The sequence below is a fragment of the Taudactylus pleione genome, unplaced genomic scaffold, assembly GCF_031769625.1.
Source record: "Taudactylus pleione unplaced genomic scaffold, aTauple2 ptg000242l, whole genome shotgun sequence".
In the NCBI taxonomy this organism is placed as follows: Eukaryota; Metazoa; Chordata; class Amphibia; order Anura; family Myobatrachidae; genus Taudactylus; species Taudactylus pleione.
In genome coordinates this window covers 11510938-11532995 of record NW_028284644.1, presented here as the reverse complement: position 1 = coordinate 11532995, position 22058 = coordinate 11510938, and the positions used below count along the sequence as shown (strand labels likewise).

Below are 22058 nucleotides of genomic sequence, written 5' to 3'. Positions count from 1 at the left end.
TCCTGGCAGGAGGAGAAACCGATCGCTACAACAATTTAGCTGGCTTCCAGTATCTTTTGTGTGAGATATGTGATTTTGTCGTTTTTCTAATTGTCAGTTTTGAACTTACTTTTAAAAAATCTACAAAGCTTTAAAACAGTATTATGTTATGTTATATACATACTGTACGTATACGTTTCTTTGAGGTCACCTGCTGAGAAATTATTTCCATACTTGGTGAAAAGACTTCAATCATTTTCAGATAAGCCCATTTAATTTTATCTCTGGCACGGGGCCCCATATCACGTTATTAAGTTTGAGCACACAGGGAAAGAATCAAACAATACTGCATTATTAGGGAGCATCTTCTTGTTTTTGTTTTCATATATACAACAGCTAATATCCGTCATGCAGAGTTTCAGCAAAAAGTAGTGCATTTATCTGGATTTATTTGGATCTGCTTTTCACTATTGTACTCTTGGACAGCTTGATATAGGTCCGGATCGATCGAAACGTTGCAGCACTATATGGCATCAAGTAACCCATTCAAAATATTCTGAGAATTAAATTACTTTGGCGAGTGCCCTCTATTTGAGATAGATACATTATTATTATCAACGGGGACTACAATCTGACTCCTATGTACTAAACTCCAAAAACAAATTTTTTTGCCGTTTAGCCCCGGTAGTTTAGTTTCTTCAGATGGTGTAAACTACTGTAAGCCTAAGGAGGCTTTCGACCTCTCTCTCGCAGCCCCCGGCTGGCTCCGGAAGCTGACACTATGCGCATGCGCAGTGTCAGCTTCCCCCGGAGCAGTCTTTCACTTCTGTGAAGACTCCTCTAATTTGCCGGGAATATAACTTGCAGGGACAGCGGTTACTGCAATCGCTGTCCTTGCGAGTTCTCCTTTGTACAAAGATATTTTCATTAAAGATGGAGATATCCCCTGCGAGCTGAATACATAATAATTGCAGCAGTACCGAAATTATTAGCACACAGACCCCATAGTAACTAATCTTATCAAGATCTTGGAGTCTATGTACTAATAATCGCAGTACTGCTGATTATTATGAAACTGCAGTTACTGCACAATTTTATGTAACTAACAGCTTGGTACATAGGCCCCCTTGTCTTAAAAAAATGAGTAACTTATTTCTTGATAACCATTTTATTCGGTGCACGTGAATCCCACGAGATTATTAATTAGTGCAAAGAAGTACATAAATGTGCATAGAGAAAAGAGAACAGAGGGCCTGATTCATACCCACTCGCTAGATGGGATCGCTCGCTCACAGCATATGGAAATGACGTCAAGGCAAGCGATTGCACGGCAAGTCATAAACACGCCCACTATGTCTTGGTGAGCGATCACTTTGTGTATGTAGACGCCCACCAGCCTGTCTTAAGACGCCCACTTGCGCACATCATCTCCCGGAAATGCATGAAACCATTGGTTCATCGAGCACTAACGGATGTGATTGCAGCGCTTGAGGATGACCATGCCCTACTGCAAGCACTGCGAGCACTTCAGTGTATATTTCAACCAAGTGACGTGTCCTATGACGCTGGCTATTAATTATGCACGCCTCTGAAATGGCGTTAAAATTCTCAGGCATGCCTGTGTTCACACCCCCACTCCCCCGTTTCCAGTGGCCTGCCCCTGTTACCACCCACAAACAGCTTGACCTGTCACTCATTCAGCTGGGCTGTGTATGCTTAGCGAGCAAGTGTTTCCAGATCGCTCGTACTAGTTCGCGCACGCGCAATAGGGAGCGTACGCATGCGCACATTGAAAAACATCGCTCGCTCAGAGCGATCGCGTCTGAATCAGGCCCAGAGATGCTTTGTTGCATTCAGTTGTACCAAGCGGGCACAGGGCACCTGACTAATCTCTAATCATAAGGTAGTCATCACATAATAAACTCCACAAAATGGTTATGACTGTGAATAAAACATTGTTCAGGGAAATCACAGAACAAAGCATGCTATAGTGTACTCACGACTTTTTCACGACCCCCACCAAGGAACTCCCAACCAGGAGGCAGAACTGCTGAGAGAAGAAGACCCAGGTGATGTCCTGCAGGCTGCTCTGTGTCTGGCACCGCAGGTCCAGCAGTGTGGGACCCAGGAACGCTATGCATAATCCAAAACTGAAGAACACGCTCCAGTAGGTGATAGTCGGCTGCAGATTCCTCTTAAAGAGGACAAGAAGGCTCTCATCCCACCACATGTTCCCCTCTTACGGCTGGGGCGCCGGGGGAGAGCAACAACCCCGACACTGAACGTGGGGAGCAGCAGGCACAGAGGTCAGCAGAAGCTCAGCACTAGTGGTGACTAATAAAGGTGTGAGACTGTGAGTACCTTTGTATTACGTTCTCTCCCTCACAGTCACTACTTCCCAGTATTGTTATGCCGCCTCCTGTTTGATCTGCACTGCCTGAGTGCCGGTGCACTCCACCTGACTTTCTACCTCTGCATTCTGCTTCTAATAGTCGTTCTTTCTACTCTCCTCCCGTTATTTGCTTTAGGGAGTAATTGTTTCATGTGTGTGTACTGCAGTTATTGCTTCCAGGAGGTGTGATAAAGGGAAGGGACTCGGGAGCCGCCCAGGCACTGCCCGGGGAGGGGGTATAGGCAATAGGGCAGAGTATGGCTAAAGGAAGCCTCAGGTCTGTGCTTTATGCCTCCTTCCTTTAGATTTGTACTTGTTGTTTTGCTATTTTCTTGGTCAGAAAAACGATGCTAATGAGTCACATGAAGAATTAATGCTTTGCCATAACTTGCTGAATTGTTCCCTCTGACTTAAGCAGTTGATTTTATCTATTGCTTTTCCAAATTCCGTGCTGCCTGCCCTGCCCAGTCATGTAAACACAATTAGCTGCATTAGAAAAGACGAGTTACTGTACTGCGTCTCTGCCTTTTAAGAACAAGTGTAGTTCTGTCCCAGGAGGAAGTGGTCACCCCTCTGATCCTGGACAGGACTTTGATAAATGGGCCCCTGTGTCCTTTAGCCAGGGTCAACGATGACTCAGGGTTGATGGAAAATCACTTATATATGGGATGGGAAACCAGGAGTGTCTGTAAGGCGCAGAGCACGTTATCTTATTTGTGTGTTTTGTGTCTTGCACCTTTTGCCTAGAACTATGGACTCAAATCAATTTGACACAACTATGCTGCACTTTCTGTATCGCCGGACTCCTGTATTTACGTTCACAGCCCCATGGGGCGACTCGCCCTCCTCACTCCAATTTGAATTGACCCATTTTTTATACTTCAGACTATACTTCCCTGAGAACAGGACCGGCCCGAACTTCGGGGGTTCCGGGGCGATCTGAGGCCCCCCTTGGATCTCTCCTCCTGCCCCGGATCCCTAATCAAGGTAAAACCTTGCGATCCTCTGTCAGATCTCAAGGTTTTGCCTCGAGCGGCTATTTTTAATAATCCCTTTGCCTTCAATGGGCAAAACGCTGATTGGCTGACAGAGCCGTCTGTTACGGCTCTCAGCTAGTCAGCGTTAAGCCCATTGAATGCAGGGAAAAAAAGAAGATGGTGCTGGTTCCCGTTGCTGACACACCCGCGGCCGGCACCTCCCGCTGCCGACATACACCTGCTGCCGGCACCCCCCGCTCCCAGCACACCAGCAGTTGGCACCCCCACTGCTGACACCGCCGGCAGCCCCGCTGCTGACACCACTGGCTTCCCCATGTTGGCGACACCGCCGGCACTCTGCATTGAGAACCAGGACTCCCACACTGCCATTCCATGTACTGAGGACACTATCAGCAACCCCCTGCTCTGCCGACACAGCCAGCAAACATGCACTAAAGACACCGCTGGCACCCCCGCACTGCCGACACCGCAGGTACCCTTCACTGAGGACACTGCCAGCACCGCAGCACTGCCATTCCATGTACTGAGGACACCGTCAGCAACCCCTGCATTGCAGACACAGCCAGCAAGCCTGCACTGAAGACACCGCTGGCACCCCCGCTCTCTGCTGACAACGCCAGTACCCTGCACTGAGAATACTGCCAGCACCACAGCACTGCCATTCCATGTACTGAGGACACCGTCTGCAACCCCCGAATTGCCGAAACAGCAAGCAAACCTGCACTGAAGACACCGCTGGCACCTCCACTCTGCTGACACTGCTGGTTTCCTGCACTGAGGACAATGCTAGACACTGTATCCATGTTGGAAATTGGAAGCTGAACTGCCACATGTTAGTGCCGCCCACTGTGTAGCTTAGCTTAGCCCGTCAGCTAGCTGGATGCAAACTTTTGACCTTAACTAGATGAAAAGAATAATATTGTGAGGTGGTCAAAATTGATTGGAAATTACTGTAAATAAATGTTTTTGAGGTTAATAATACTGTAGGAACAAAAACAGGCCCATTTTATGTGAATTTAGCTGTTTTTATGATTTTTTTAAGAAAAAAATCAGATCCAAAACCAAAAAACAAAACACGGAGGTGAGGTTTTGCAAAACCAATCCAGATCCCAAACCAAGGGAGATCCAAAACCAAAACACGGGGGTCGACGTACATCTGTGCGCTCGCAACCGGGTCGATGGTGGGCCAGTGCGCATGCGCGAAACCGGATAGCGACAGCCACTCCGTCGCTCTGGGTCTCGCAACAAAGGGGGCGTGCTGTCGATGTTGAGTGACAGCACGCCCCCTTTGGTGGGCGGACCGGAGGAGTGGCTGCCCAAACGGAGGCGTTCCAATGTGAAAGCCTCCGTTTGGGGTCGGCCCCACTGACATCACGAGTGATGTCAGTGGGAGAGATTTCGGCTCTGTTAGAGCCGAAATCTCTCTGTGGCTTGTGGCAATGAGACCCTACCACAAGGGTCTCATCGCAAGCCCGATGGTCGTGATGGTCTTGACCATCGCAACCATCTTCCTGGCCGCTCACTATAGCTGTGGGTGGTCACCCACAGCTATGCGAGCGGCCAGGAGGCCGTTCTGAAAAAAAAAAACACCGGCCCTGATTCAGAGCGAGCGCTCAGTCAGAGCTACCGGCTCTGAATCAGGGCCAGTATTCACTGAATATAATTTATGGGGGGGTTTTTTTAACATTAATTTCACAAGTTTTGAAGGACGTCGAGGAGGGGGGGGCAGGTACTAATTACCAGAGCCCAGGCTTGATGGAGGGGCCCAGCGGTGGCCCGGGTCCGTCATCCTCCCCTCCCTTACCTGTCAATGCCAATTCAACCCAGTGTACGCTGCTGTTTCCTGGGCTGCGATGGGACCAGGAAGGCTGCTGATCAGCAATGCAGTATTCCCTGGCTGTGTGAAGGAGAGGGGGGGAGGGGGTGATAGCAATCCCCCCCTGTATATTTGCCCAGCAAAAACATTTTGTAAGGAGTCCACACCTACTGATATTAGGTCACGCCACCAAAAAATGTATATAGATATTAGAATAATTTGGGAATCTCTGCATCTTTATCCTGTTTCTACTTGTATGCAGGGCAAGTGAGAGAAAGTTTAGTGGAAGTGGAGTAGGTAACCTGCTCCACTTCCCCCCTCTGTTTATATTCCATAAATCCCTAAGGACGATGTGCCAAAAGTAATGGACCAGAAGCACTTTCAATCAAAGTAATTTTCTCTTGTTTGTAAACTGTTCCTTCGTTCGGTATGCCGGGCGTCGGACTCCCGGTGTAGGGATAATGATAGGCGTCGGGATTTTGACGCCTATCATTAGTCCCCTGTTGGAATTGCACAGTCTGGAAGCCGGCTGTCGGCATTTCGACAGTCGGCTTCCTGACTGGATACCTACACCACTTTTAACTACTGTCTATAGGTTCCTGAAACTGTATGTCAGTTGCACTCAGGCATCCAAGAATGTGGACAACCTGTTTGTTGCAGGAGACAACAGGGGCAAAGCTGCTTCTAGAATAACTATAGACAGGTGGATTAAAGATGCTATTCAAATGCATTACGTAGCGAGAGGGAGGATTCCATCTATACTGGTCATGCCACATTCCACGTCAGCCATAGCATGTGCAGAGATGTATCCCATGTATAATTTCTTAATAAATCCTTTATGCAGTATTGCTGTAGTAAGTGAAGAAAATTTGTTTCCTTCTTTAGAAACTGCAGAATATTTTTATTTTCCATTGAAGTTTGCTCAACATCATTGAGAGTCTTCCTTTTTTTGTAATAGCTCGAGTCTGATGTATTAATCAACAGATGTGTCCTCACTTACTGTTTGTCTGTACATCATATGATGCTAGACACCCGATACAACCCGCACATGAATTGGTTTTATACATACAAAGGGGCAGATGAAGCAAAACAGAACTCGGTGTGAGGAAAAGCCGCGGCCTCTCACACCGGAGCCCTTTTTACACAGATTCAGACTATGGCCCGTATTCAATATTGGAGTGAAACGTCCGTGCTGGACATTCCGCTCCACATCGGAGCTTTTCTTGGGATAAAGTATCGGGCGCGTGACCGCTTTGTCCCCGTATTCAATTTGGAGCCGGCGAAAACAGGAGCCGGTGGAAAGGTAAGTATCGGGAAAAATAGGGGAATTTTTGGGAATTCATCCAGGGACCCCTCTAATGATGTCCAGACATGGGGGATCACTGTGGGTACTCCCGTTTATCCCTGCAAAATGTGTTCTGCACTTTTAAATAGCCGCAGCAGGTGTTTTTAAAGAAGTGATGCAGAAGAGCACAGGTTTTTTTTTTTCTCGTTTTAAAAAGTGGTCCCATCAAATTTGGGGTACATGAAAATGGGTACTACCATATTTTTAAGTCTCTAAACTAATTTTTAAAAAATTCTGCAAAAATGCACCTGCCGCTAATAGCCTATCCTAGAAAACACCTGCCACATACTTACAGAATACCCCTGAACCTATTGTGCTATTTTTAAACACTGTTCCCCATTTTATTTTTGTTTTACCCCAAAATTAAAATAATTATTTTGGGGTGTCCCTATTTTTTTTTTAAAAAAACTTTTTTTGACACAGTTCGTTTTTAGGGGCTATTCCCCGGGGTGCATGCTATTTTTTTAAGCCTGCACCCCTAAACCCCAATTCTGCACTTTTTTTCGCCATGTAAAACATGTTGAAAAATTATCCCCGTTTTTTTTCAAAGACTTTTTGAACTTGCAAAAAGTCTTTGAAATTGAATACGGGGATAATTGAAATAGGCAAAAATGATGTCATCGGCAACCTTTCGCACCTTAATTGAATACCCCCCTTAGTCAAACACTGATGTACAAATGTCACACATCATATTAATCAGTGTAATCTAGCAATGTTGTTTTGCGAATAAGCTGCACATTTTGAGCGAGAAAGACACTAGACACAGCCGACTCACACAGGAACTGTTGTGCCGACAGGGGCTATAAGCATACTCATTTCTATTGAGTAATATACACATTTACTTACAACTCTGCATCATCCCCGGAGAATGCTGCTTTTTGGACTTCAACATTTTGAAAGTCACGAGAATTACGCAATCTCAGTTTTCAAAAATAAGATGTTATGTGAGCAGATTTTTGATTCTGCAGGAAGGGTGGCAAGGTATCAATAGTTCATTGTACATATCAATTCTGCTCCAATTAATTTATTTCCTTTATTCCAGATCCAGATGTACACTCTCTCTGCATCTGATTTACATGTAAAGGTAAAGATATCAGAAAGCTAATATGGTGAAGTATTCCCCAAGCAGGTGGCCTTACTCAGCAACTGCGCAGGCATCGGACCTGTACAGTGACCTTGTCCGCCTATGACAAGGCAGTGGTGGGCGTCCTTATGCTCTGGTAAGCTTTGGAACTTTTAGCATATTTTCACAGCTGCGTTCTGTGTGAAATCGCAGCTGCGAGCGTCCATCTCTGAATCATCCCTAAGTTTACCGCAGAAGTACTGTTCAACATTTTATTAAACACAAAAATAAAAATCAATTATAAAAAACAAATTTGGCCATATAACAACTATAAAAAAAAATACATATAGTCATTAATAACACACATCCGGCAATGGTTAAAAACATTCACAATTTTAACCTTAGAAACAATGTTATATTTGTTGTCAATATTTGGTTAGATGCACATTAGTTATATAGTAAAATAAATCCACATTTGTTGTAATTTGGTTAGTCTAAGTATTATTAGTTTGTTACTAATGGCTCCAAGTTGATAATAGGTGTTAGAATGTCTTATAAGTTAGTAATTGAATGTCCAAACAGTATATCAATCCATATCCTGTCCCTGTGATGTCCACACTTTACAGCTGACAAAGGGCCTGATTCAGCAAGGATCGCCATTGCGATCGCAGCTGCGATTACGCACGCAGTTCAACTGTGATAGTATGCTAAACCATTGCGATCACTACACCGCCGCAGCACTATATAAGGATGCCCACTTTATCTTAGACACATCCGTAATGTTTAGCAAGACTGCGAAAACATCGGTACATTCGAGTATCATCACAGCCTCACGCACACTTGCACAAGGTCAGACCTTACTCAGAAATTGCTAACTTCAGCTCACGCTATAAGGCCTCAGGCTGCTTAGAGAACCACAGTGGATAATTTATGCACGCCCATCATGCAACAGCGTTCAAACGCACTGGCATGCCTGCGTTTCGCCGACCACACCTCATCACCACCCACAAACTGTACTTCCAGTCAATCACTCTGCGATCAGTCTGCGTAGTCACTGCGATCGCAGTCCCGATCGCATTGCCTGGTTTGCTCATGCGCAGTACACAACTATTGGCCAGTTGCATGCGTATTAGCAACTGCAATCCAAGCCGAATCAGACCCAAAGTCCTCTTTCCTCCAAGCTGCTGGTACTCTTATTATGCAGCTGATTAGAAGGAACTGATTGTTACGGGTCAGTGTTGATCCAAAGGCTGTGTGGACAATCTCTGTGTTCCCAGCCACCAATGGGAGAGTGAGCGTATCAATCAACCATGTGAGTGCATCAATCCAATCATGAAACGCGCTATTCATCAATATGATATAAATGTACAGTGCAGGGAGCAGCATGCCTTTTGAAAAGCTGACAGATGCTGAAAACTACTATACGTAAAGATCCGTATGGGAAATCCTCAGGTGAGGACAAAAGTGAGGGGGTTAGGGTGGCTAGGGAATAAGCAGGTGAGTGATGGCTAGGTCTCCCTATTGTGGCCAAACCCAGGTTTGGCTAGACCTGCCCAGAGGCGCGGAGTCTAACCCACTTGGTGGTCTTCACCAGTGACCCCTCCAGTCGGGATCTGAGTTTTGCTACACCAAGTGAGCAGGTCGCGGCCCTCTGAACAGGTACCTGGGAGCGGCAGAAGACCGGATATTAAATGAGTTAAATGCTTGAACATTAGAGAAGAACTAAATACTTGAACACTGGAGATGCACTGAATACTTGAACACTGGAGATGAACTGAAATATTGGAATACTGAAGATGAGCTGAATACTGCAATATTGGAGATTAAGTAAATACTTGAACACTGTAGATGAACTAAATACTGGAACACTGGAGATGCACTGAATACTTGAACACTGAAGATGAACGGAAAACTTGAACACTGGTGATGAACTAAATACATGAACACTGGTGATGAACGGAATACTTGAACACTGGAAATTAACTTGAGAATGAAGAGATCCTAGTCGCAGGCTTGCTTGAGAACACAGGGAAATGTACTGGGAACTGCTACAGATTCTGGCGCTGATTTGCACAGAGAGACACAGAAAGAAGTGGACACAGGCATGTACTGGGTATTGCTATAGATCCAGCTGAGAACTAACTAGAAATTAGCAGGAAACCTGACACCTCAGTAACACAGGGAAGCTGCAGTAGAGGCTAGCAGCACACTACAAGACACACAGGAAAAATAACATAAAACACTGGACTTCTGAGAGAGCACTAAAGTCTCAGACTGAGAGTTTAGCATGGAAGCTAATACAGGTAACCCTGGAAAACTGTGAATAGGCTGAAGCAACACTGTGCAGGGAAAAACACAGAACAACACTGGAGAGTCTCACAGTCACTGGAACAGCGAAGTTGAACAGCAGTTTCCTCTTCCTGGAGTCAGACTTAAATACCCCTGGGTAGCTGGTCAGAGGATCAGCTGAGTGACCACAGGGCTACCATTGGTAGAGACTAGTCAGGTGATATGGACCAACATGGCTGTGCCCATGCCCGGCACCCCAGAAACCAGGACGCAAGCTCAAAAGCCCTAGCAGACCCCAGGGAGACTACTCAGACACCACTCACCTCCACTCCCAGCGACTGAACACCTAAGCCCAACAACGCTGGTGCGAAGGTGAGTAGTGGCCGATCACAGGCCGCATCCTGACACTGTACATGAAAGTTTGCCATGAAAATGCAGTTAAAGCAGGAAAAATTGTGGAAGGTCACTACTAGCCCAGATGACAATCCAAGTCTTGAAGATGTAGACAGAACTACAGTATAAGGACAATTGGTCTAGCAGTGGAATCACATGTTTATTCTGTTATCCACTGGAAAATTACAGTTTATATTTGGATAACACTACAAATGGCTTATGAAGATAAGTGGTCCGGGAATGGGAGGCAAGATCTTATACACTACACATGTTGGAACTATTACACTGCCCAAGAGTGAGAGGCAAGGACGTTGTCACTGACGTGGAAGGCGTACTTTTTGTACCTAACCTAGGAGCCAACCTGATTGCTGTGAATGTTCTTGAGTGGAGAGGATAGAGAATCCACATTGTGTACAACCAACAAGGGACTGTCATTGCCACAGCTACCCAGTACCAACAACTATATAGCCTTGACACAGTGGAGTGCCAAGCAATAGACACTCAGGAATCTACTCAATCAATTGAACTGTCGCAAAGGCAGATAGGACATCTAAGCTATGACGAAGTACAGAAGCTTTAGAGTGGATTGGCTGGATGTCAAAGGACAATCCTGAAAAACCAGGAAAGGCAAGCAAACACGTTGTACCTTTCCTAAATTTGCATGCAGAGCATGAGTGCCATTGGAATTAGTACATACTGAAGTGTGTGGACCAATCCATGAGTGTCAGGCATTACTTTATGACACTCATCGATGCTACAATTATGACACATGTTTAGTTACTGAAAAACAAGCAAAATAACTAGTAGGTTCAAAGTATATAAGAATCTTGATGAAAACCAAACAGGTCAGAAGCTGAAGGTTCTAAGATCTGATAACAGTGGATTTTATGAGAATAGTGAACTAGCCAAGTACTAGGAGAAAATTACATCCAGGATCAGCTAACTATTGCCTATACACCAGAACAAAATGCCATCAGCGAAAGAGCTAACTGAACAATAGTTGAGAGAACCACAGCTATGCTGAGTGATACAAATCTCATTAAGAAATTTTAGGCTGATGCAGTAAGAACAGCTATTTACCTTAAAAATTGATCGCCTACAATGGCAGTCAAGGAGATGACACTATTGACAGTAGGGTCGAGGACAGGTGAAAAACCACATATCAGCCATCTATGTATGTTTGGAAGTAGAGATTACATTCATGTACCCAAGGAAACAAGACAATCCAAATCCATCGACTACAGTATATCATGCCTAGATATTGTGATCAGAGCAATGACTACCGTCTTTGGGACTGTAACAACAGAAAATGTATATTATCATGGGGTGTTGTGTTTCGTGAGACTACTTCTGTTAATGTTAACAGGAATGTCACAATGTCCCAAAGACCAATGTTGCTAGATATGCCTGCAGCTGACAGCGTGTCTGACAAGAGTGACATAACAATGAGGGGCAACAAGGGAAACCTCCTAGGTAGTTTAGTGAGGAGTTTGCTTGACTTGTTCGCTGTATACCCCAGAGACCTTATCATCCAAAACCAACCTATCATTCTCAGGAATGGAAGTCTACCATTGATCCCAATTTCCTATACAAATTACTAAAAAGCATGAATGTATCAAATGTTGCGTATCACACTATGAATGAAGAAAGTGGAAGAACCTCTGCATTTGCTTTTCTTGTTTCTGGAAGTAAATGTAATTTAGAGATCTGTTTAGTTCAGGAAGGGCCATCAACATTGCTGCTGAATACCACTTTATCTGGGATTTGATGAAGAATGTTTTAGTCAGTGCAGTTTATGTTTCCAGGGAAATGTTGAGCAAATGTCATGATTGCTCATGCTCAAATTTTTCTTTTGCAGGAATGTGGAGTGAAACTGTTTCAAAATGTTGATGCTTTGCTTTGCAAAATGTCTTTCCTAACTCTCCATCTCTTCCATTGCAGGAAAGAGACATCAAATGTGTTATGATGCTTGTGTTGTGTACTGTGATGGATGGCAATCTTCAGTGAGGGGAGGCTGGTGTTGGAAGGAGTGCTGCACCTGCTTGATATATCCGCACGTCTTTACTCCCCAGCTTCCATGAGGTAGTGTTCACTCTAGGTTCGGCGTCAGGCTGGATGCGCCCGGCATACATTCAGTGGTGCTGACCACTGCACCGCCGTTTTCCCCATCCGTGGGACAATGCGGCCCGTGGGAGGGGACAGAACCCGCAGGCTGTTTCAGTGGAGCACCGCGCCGGAGGGCAGGGTGCTTTCTTCCCTTTAGAAATAAGACAGGGCGCAGAAACAGCCTAGCGGGAACGCTACATGAGGACACATTGGATCAGGGGACTCTTACCCCCAAAGAGCCCTACAGTGTTCTGCTGTAAGCCCGCAAGTATACTCTACCACCACTGTTATACACTAGACCACCAGTGCTACTATCCACCAGTGTCAGAACCCAGCACACAATGGTCCTAATTCAGAGTAGTACGCAAATGGTTTGCATACTACTCCAATGTTAGAGGATTGGCGCATGTGCTGGATTTGTACTGAGCATGCACCTGTCTTCTACTGCGAGATCTCTTGCAGTTCCCCAAAACTTGGAAAAAAGGGCATGTTGCCCCCATTATCTGAGAGTTCCAAGGCCAGGGTCAGCATCTTCTGACACAGACTTCCTGTCTCGACTACGGAGCTGTGAAGGGCAATCTCAGTAACCTCAGAATTACTCAGATTTTCGATGGTCTCACAGAAGATCCGATGATGCATTTTAGGGTGCAGCACTCAGATCTGCGATGCTGTCAGGATACGTCTATTTACACCAGACACCTCCTGCTGCATTAGCATATTAGTTGTACAGTATTGGACAGCCACTTCCCTGCAGCTGTGTAATACTATACAACTCTGAATCAGGCCTAATGCGCATCTTTGTGACAGTTTACACTATCACCTGCTGTCACCACCATCTCTGCTAATTAAGGAAGAGGGAAGTGTATACAGGAATGTAGGAAATGCTTGCGCTGCTCTTTCACTTTGGCACCCCATGTACTGTTTAATGATGTGCATCAGACAGGGTGCAAGGAGAACACAAGAGTGTGAGTCGATGAACAATTACAATGCAGATTACAAAGACAGCCGATGGAATTAAGTGAGTTTCAGATGTACCATGTCGTCGTAAATGATCCCCAATATGTTCCTGACTTTTTCTATATAGACTGGCAGAGTGCTTTATGAAAAGAAAAACCCAGAAATCAGATATTTCTCATATATCTCAGTATGTGCAGATACAGGATTACATTAGTGTGGAAATAAAGAATAGATTCATAATTTGTGAACACTTAAAATTGCAAGTTCATGCAGTGTTGCCCATAGAAATTCCGGGACCCAGTACAATAAAACAAATAGTGCCCTCTGTTTCTTTTTCTCATCCCATCCTTCATTTCTAAACTCTCCTCTACCCAATATTAGGCTCTCTGCCTTCTCAATTCACCATTGTAAAATGCAGTTATAAAACATCTAACTAAACAAGAGTCAAGCAGTGCAAGTACCAATAACTTAATAAATACACATTCAATGCTGCACATACTACTGTAAGATACAGGTAGCTCTCACGTTTTATAAGCAAAGCAGTTAGAAGCAAGAAACACCTCATGAGTGCACCTGTAGGAAAGACAATGGGGGTGATTCAAGCTCTGACACTATTGCTATTGCAGCTGGTAGTAGTAGCGGCAAGAGAACTCCATGGACGCAGGATCAGAACATCTTTGTGATCCTCTGCCGGCTGAGTAACCATGGGGTTACTCAAGTCAGCAATCGCAGTTGCTCAAAAGAGGCCAGGAAATTTCCATCAGCCATTGGAGATCCTGACCTCTTCCTTTTGGGAAACGGAGGCCGTCGCCATCCCCACTTTGCCCAGAAACAGTGGCAGATCGTGAATTCCTGACAGTCTGCTGCTGATCTGTGTGCAGGATCGCAGACCCATACCGCACATGCGCAGTACGGGTCTTGCGTCGACGCAAAACGACTACAAACGGAGATGTGCGCTAACCATCGGGTTATCGTACATCTCGGAATTAGCCTCAATGTACTGATTGTGCATGGCAGTTGCCAAAAGTCAATGTAATGTAAGGGCACTGCTGGAAAAAATGGAAGGTACATTAAATATGGAAAGCCAAGAAATGAATGGGTACACACCTATACAATCGCCAGCCAATCTCCCGATATTGGATGATCGGGTCGAAGATTGTATAGTTGTGTATGCAGACCAATGCAGTAGCGTTAACCGATAAACGGCTACTAACACTCCTGCAACGGACAGGATAGAGAGGTCTCATCTCATGTTTAATATTTGTTGGCCCGATTTCCCGATCCCATAGAAGCTGGTACACACTGTGCTATGTCTGCACAGTGTGAACTGGTCTCTGCAGCAGCTGAATGGGGTTCAAGCTGAGGACACAGCACTCTGCTGATCGGGAGCATTTACCGATCAGCCAAATGATCGCATAGGTGCGTACCCACCTTTAGGTTTCCCTACCTGTAGCTACAGTATGCCCAACATTAAACTGATAGCATTCAAATTAAATTAATAGTAAGTGGAAATATGCCAGTTTTAGACTGATCTTTCGCACCAAGGATTGGGCAGTGCAGGTGATTGACAATGATTATGAAAACAAGCATACTAATGAGGACATTCCAGCCGCAGCTATATATACAGCTCTGCAAATGGGCGAAAATAGGCATTTACTTACATACGCACAATGCAGGAACAATTATGGCCGACTTGCGTTTAACTCTGCATCAGTCCCCTAAGTATCCTCACTAGACTTACCTTTTTCTGTCCGGACACCTGAGCTGCATGCTGTATGAAGCAGACTCTTCTGGTCACCTTCATTGCTTCCTGTTGTTTGGGGGATGAGATGGTGAAGGCTGGCACACGCAGAGAGAGAGATTGGGGGATGGATCAAATTGATCTGTGAGTGCATACAGTAAGCTGGCTTGTTCCAATGGAAAGGGACAGCAACCAGGAGGCATGCCAATGACTGGGACATTGCCCCAATTCCTTAACTCTCTGTGGTGGCTTTTTCCCTGCTCCCAACATCTCAGGAGAAGACCCAGATTAAAACACCATGATATACTGTAGGCATTGCTCTTCCTTCCTGTCAATATGTTATTCCCCATGGCATTCTACTGCCCTTTTCCAATATATTTACTTTCCTTGGTTAATCTTCATTTTGCTAAATAAATCCCCCCTCTCACCACCCCAGAAGACTGCAGCTGTTGTGCAAGCTACATTTTTTTTCAAACATCTGTTTATTGAAATGATCAATAGCAAATAAACAATAGAATACGTTGCTCACACATTAAACTAAATAGCTAGATACTGAGCAAAACCATCAAGGCAGATCATTGATACAGAATATTGCCAAAATAAGCAATAATTTTATAAACATTATCAAACAAATAAATACAGTTAGCAAAAGAATAAATCTAAAAAGTATGCCCAAAATATATATTAACATGGAGCAATGACAAATATAATATACAATATACATTGACAATAAAATAAGGAAAGGAGGAAGATGGTAGAGGGGGGAGAATGGTGTTAGTGGAGGTAAAAGCGCTGTCAGAGTCCTTGCAGTGAGATAAAATTCCAAATTAGTTAGAAATATAGAGGTTATGTAGTAGAAACCATTCAGTATGTTCAAAAAGTTGCAACACTTGTGTTTGTGTAGGTTGGTCTAAGGGCTCAATATATGGCCCCCACTTATAAAAATGAGGAGAACCGTTTTCCACATCACGCAATATAAATTGTCGCTCAAAATACATTGTCTTGGTAAGCATTGAATTTACCATCCCTAGAAGAGGGGCTCAATTTGAAATCCAATTAATTAAGATAGTTTTTTTAGTGATGGTAACCACTATAGTAATTAAGGGTATAATGAGTTCCAATTTGCAAGCTAATTTTTAATGCAAAGCTTTGGGACACTTGATATTTGAGTGAAGACAACTTGTGGAGAAACAGCGTGCTAAATAGTTTAGTATCACCACTAATGCTGACTTAACTAGAATAAAGTTATAGAATAAAATGTTCCTTCATTGACAGCCTGACAGAAAATTAAAGCTGTAAGCCATTATAAGTTTGGATGATTAATAGGCTACTATGACTGCATTATAAGTACATTGGTTAAAATGAGGAGGATAAAATAGAGTGGTCACCTTAATTGTCTTGCGGAGCCATCTAAAAATATGACAATGGCATCCCAGACCACTGGCTAATGTGGCACATGGTAATGTAGCCTTGGCTAACTTTGACTGTTCTGGTTTCAATTAATAGTGCAGGTTACCAAATTAGATACATATGATGTGGTCCTTGCAGCTCTATCACTCATTACTGCAACATTACTTGTCAATTTACAAGAGTCTCCTTTACATGTTAATCACAACATTATGATCTTTGGTACCATTGGGGTATTTGGTTTGAGACTTTCTCAAATTAGCAATTTACCAGGAGCCAGCAGTCTCTTTCTTTTTCCCATATACAATATCCATTATTTTGTACCAGTGATGCCTCCATGTTACAATCAGGACTAGTAAAACTACAATTTGAAATGCATTTGACAAGTATTTGATCTACAAAAGTCAGTGCTTACCTACAGACTCTTGGGGAAAGATGTCAAGTACCCAATTAGATTTATTTTTTCCCAAAAAATGTGCATCTGCTACATCACTAGCCACTCTGAATACCTTGGTGTTAGTAGGGAGGGCTTATGTGACATGTGCTTTTCCCACTTTCCCTTTGTCACATATTCCCTTAGCATTCTCCTCTTGTTGTAACATATATTGGCCCAAGCACCACTCTTACACGCAGGACCACTAAATACACAGAATATTCTTTCTTTGTTGTTTAGTTTGGCATTTTTTCTTCTTATTCTCTGACAAATTCACGTAACTATCTGTCAATACTGTACCAAAGCAAATGTTAGCGATGTAGTGTGTTTAAGTCATGTCCATGAAGAATTTGCAGGGCCCAGTACAGATGAAGAAGGCAATGCCCCTTTCTTCCGTTTCCAACCCTACCCCATCTTTGAATTATCCTCCACTTAATATTTGTCTTCCTCTCTAACTACACTTTCTTAGGGGTCTATTTACTAAGCAGTGTTAGGAGACAGAGTGAAAAGTGATAAGGTGCCAGCCAATCAGCTCCCAGCTGCCAATTTTCAAACACAGCCTGTGAGATGACAGTTAGGAGCTGATTGGCTGGCACATTATCACTTTTCACTCTGTCTCCTAACACTGCTTAGTAAATAGACCCCTTATTAATATTTTGCTTTAAAAATGGACAGCTAAATACCAATAAGTTAGCAATGTACCACTGTACCACTGTGAATTACTGTAGTAATTACATATCTAAGTATGCAAAATACAGTGGGACCAAAAAATGGGAATGTATGTATCACTGCTCCACCATTGTGGGTATGAACAGCACGCAAGGAATGTAGCTATTGCTTTACACCGTACTAGTCCGCCTTCAAATCTATTCAAATACTTGGGCATTGCTACCTGCAATACTGCTAGAAGCACAAAGCTCCCCCTTCCCAAGCAGAGCAGAGTGAAGCCGGGATGTACTAAAGGAAAAATGCGGTAAAAACCCTGAAAACTGGGTTTTTACCGCATTTCCATATGTACTAAGCACCGGGCGCACTTTTATCGGTGCAGAGGGTAACGCCAGAAAAACCTGGCGTTACCCTATAGAAGCCTATGGGCTTCTTACCGCATCCTGATCCTGACGCTTCGCCGCCACCCCGCCATCGCTGGCCCCCACTCACCTTCTCGCCATGGTCGCCGGCCCGTGCTCCTCCTGGGTCCTCCGACTCCTAATCTTCCGTGTGCAGGGTTAAGGAGCCCGGGGCTTCCTGCACAGATGACCAGCAGGTAGCTCCCTGGGCTCGGAGGGGGCGGGGTCCCACGGAGACCCCGACACCCGGCGTCAGCTGCTTCACAAAGGGCAGCTCATCGCAAGAGCTGTCATTTGCAATACTAATCGCATTTGTTAGTACATATGCATTTAGTAAGGTTGCGGTGACTGGCGGAATGATCACCGCAACCTTAGTACATCCCGGCCTAAAAGTCTTACCTGAACAGCACAGCCCTCTAAACCTGGAACTGCGTCCCCAGAATGAAGACAGATGGCAGAATGTGCTTCTTTCTCATACCTGTTCTTGAAGTGTTCACTACCTGCTGCTGATGTCTAATGTTCAGTTGCTGATTGTTTACATCAGGGATTGTTTGCAACATGCTCTTTAAGAAACATCGGTGTAAATGTTTGAAGCAGTGAAAAGAGTAGAGAACTGTGCCAGTGGAGAAGTTATCCATAGCAACCAATCAAATTCTACCTATCATTTTATAGATTGTACTTGATAAATGCAACCTCAAAGCTAATTGGTTGCCATGGGCAACTTCTCCACTATCACACTTCTCCACTCTTTTCACTGCTTCAAACATCTACCCCATTGTGTTTAGGTTAATTTGTATGTGTTTTCAAGCTATAGATGGCCGATGTGCCATAGCAATGGCTTGAAAATGGCGGCAACAGCACATCATCTAGCCCCCATCTTTCCCTCGACACACAGATTTTTGTAGGTAGCCCCTTACAGGCAGAGCTAGCCGACTCCCGGCTAATTGAGACGAACCCTTTATAACCAGGGTCTAAAATTGTCATTCAGTGGTACCCAGGCATCTATTTCCAAGATGTTTCATGCCTGCAATACTCTGGGCCTGATTCAGACCCGGTCGCGAGCGCTGAGTGCTCGCAACCGGGTCGATGTTTGCCCACTGGGCATGCACACGACGGAGCCGGCTCCGTCGTGCGCATGCGCGAGACCCGGCTAGCGACGAGTGCTCCGTTGCTCCGGGTCTCGCACCAAAGGGGGCGAGCTGTCGATGGTCGTTTATCAGGCGTTCAGGGGGGGTGGCAGACCAAACTGAGGCGTTCCCGAAGGAACGCCTGCCGTTTGGGGACGGCCCCACTGACATCACCAGTGATGTCAGTGTGAGAGCTTCGGCTCTATTAGAGCCAGAAGCTCTCTGGGGCTTGCGGCCACGAGACCCTACCACAAGGGTCTCGTCGCAAGCCCGATGGTCTTGTCCATCGCGACCGTCAACCTGGCCGCTCGCAACAGCTGTGGGTGGTCATCGACAGCTATGCGAGTGGCCAGGAGGCCGAACAAAAAGAAAAAAAAAAAAGCCCAGATTCAGCGCGAGCGCACGTTCAGAGCGTCCGTCTCTTAATCAGGCCCTCTGTTTGTTAGCCAATGCCAAAAACAAAATTCTACTATTCTATGGTGGAGAGGACAACCCAAGAACGTTTGGATGTATTATTAGTTAAAGCACAATTTGTGGGAGGAATTTTTACACCATTCTACTATTACATATTTTTGGACAATCAGATACACTAACACCACTCACCAGTTTTGGGCAATGAAAGACTATCTTATTTAATCTATTATGGCTCTATGTACAAATAATGGTATTTTGTTGTATTGTTTTAAAGAACCTTTATGATGTAGTTATACAAACCATAGTCTTGGGGGTATTATGTTGCATCTGCAAAACCAAGAAATAGTAGGTTTGTGCCATTTCTGAATATACCACTTTAAAGTGTCAACGTGTGGTAGAGAGCATATTTATCATAGTTGTGCACTAAATAACCATCTGTGTGCCGTTTGTCGCAGCAATATAGATTGTAGTTGTGCTTCAATTTACCAAGACACAAAAACCTGCACCTCTGTGATTGTTACAGTACAATGCTGCAAAGGGGTTGTTGCTGAATAATAAATAGACCCCTTAATATCGGTAGATACTTGTATCTCAAGATATCTATCTAGGTGGGAGTTATTTTGACCCAGTTAATCAATCAATGGCTCTTACTTGTCCCCCTTTGCCAGGTATAGGTAACCTCTTCTCAAGATTTCATAACAGAGCCTCACTGCTATTGAGCTTTTTCACAGTCCCCATAGCAGGCTATGGGGTTGGCAGTAACATGCACAAATAGCGGGACTGCTAGAACTGCCGGAAAAATCACTGATTTCTATGTAGCTTGTTAAATAAGGAGAAGCAGTGATAACCTGTTTCTTTGGCACAATCCCTTAATATATGAAGACACTTCTATCCTCCGGTATATTGGGCCTGATTGCAAGCTCATATATAAATTTAGGTCTTCTGCACTGCCCCTGTATCTGTTTGTGAAATTAGCCATCATCAGTGCTCAGGTGCATCAGCCACAGAGTTGGTGCAAGAGATCTGTCTGCCTATACGGCCACAACATGCCTTCAGAACCCTAAATCTATGTGCAAATGTTTAGTTGACGCCCAGTAAAAAGGTCCATGCCACCCCCCACTTACCTGCCAGCAGTAGCTGCTATGTGCTAGACTAAGGAGGATCCAAGGAGGCTGCCTGATCCACCCGGGATACCACTACATATATGAAGGATAAGCCTGCTTTATAAATATAATGCTCAGTAAACCTCATTCAGTATTATTGCAGGTAGGGCCTTCTGTACTCCTAATGTCTGAATACCTCCACTATGCCCACTGAAATGTATTAGTTATCGAGAGAAGGTTTGAATGTTTGGACCCTGTCATTATTTCTGAGAACAGCAGACAATATTTTTATGCCATATTTACATAACTCCCCAATGTTCTGATTTAGGTGTGACAGTCCTGATTTGAGGGCCTCGTCCCTCAGTTGGAGAGCTGGAATCAGTATCTTCTGCCTTGGAGAACAGCAGTGAACAGGTACTCTCTAATAATGTTAGAAATGAGTGTATGACTTGGTGTTCTAGCAGGAATGTGTACAAACCAGTGGATATATAGTTAACCTAGACAACTAGTTCTGTGGAACTTAACCAGGATGTGGTTTATTGTGTACAGCCGTACTCACTGTTACACTGGTTTTGTTCCAAGACATGAAGCAGAGCGGGGTTATGCAGCTCACCAGCTCGTGACTGTCACTCATGTACTGAAGCAATGGTGCAGATGGTGGAACAGCAGTAATAAGTGGTTACTGGTCTCAGGAGCTAAAAGGAGGACAGCGGTCCTCCACTGTATAGCTCATACACAGTGAAGCAAAATGGGTACCAGTGGCCATCTTGGTAAGGGAACTGAAGTGTCCCTTGAGGAGCCATATTGGAGACTGTGCAGTAGCACACTCCACTTCTAACACACCCCTCGCTACAAGCTTCTCCATGTTACACAAACTTATTCATAAAGCTACCTGTATTAAAGAGGGAAGGTTAGATATGTAAATCAACATAGATCTAGATCTAATATTGGCAAACCACCCAAAAGAAAGATATTATGAGGAATTTGCAAACACTGCATTCAGTGGACCGATTTGTGTGAATGGAAGTCTAAAGTAGGAAATAAGACTTTTCATAAGGTAGGAGTCAAAACGTAAAAGGTATCAAGATTTGTAACAGTGACAGCAATTAAAAAGTCAAGAGACTTGCTGAGGCCTATGTGCTGAGTGAAATGGACTTTCCTAAGGTCCCATAAACTGTTGGAAATGTGTGTACAATTTGGTTTTCTAGCTGAACTTTTATTGTGTAACAATTTTTATTGTTGTGTAATTGAGAGTCTTCTAACATATTCCATCACTGTTTGGTATGGGAACTCCAAATGTTTGAACCGTGTATCATTATTTAGGGTGGTTAAAGCATCTGAAAGAATCATTGGCCAATCTCTGCCTAGGTTAGAAGAAATTTATGCTAAAACTTGTGTATTAAAAGCGAACAAGTTTGTTGCGGATTC

General features: G+C 44.3%; 1 protein-coding gene across 1 annotated transcript in view; it reads right to left on the bottom strand.

The window, feature by feature from the left end:
- Positions 1–2532, bottom strand: part of SLC60A1 (solute carrier family 60 member 1) — a 98747-nt gene extending 96215 nt beyond the window's left edge. Inside the window, exon 1 of the mRNA XM_088479663.1 lies at positions 1980–2532. Within this exon, the coding sequence (XP_088335789.1) occupies positions 1980–2209 (230 nt within the window). The 5' untranslated portion in view covers positions 2210–2532. The remainder of the gene's footprint in view (positions 1–1979) is intronic.
- Positions 2533–22058: the final 19526 nt, after the last annotated feature.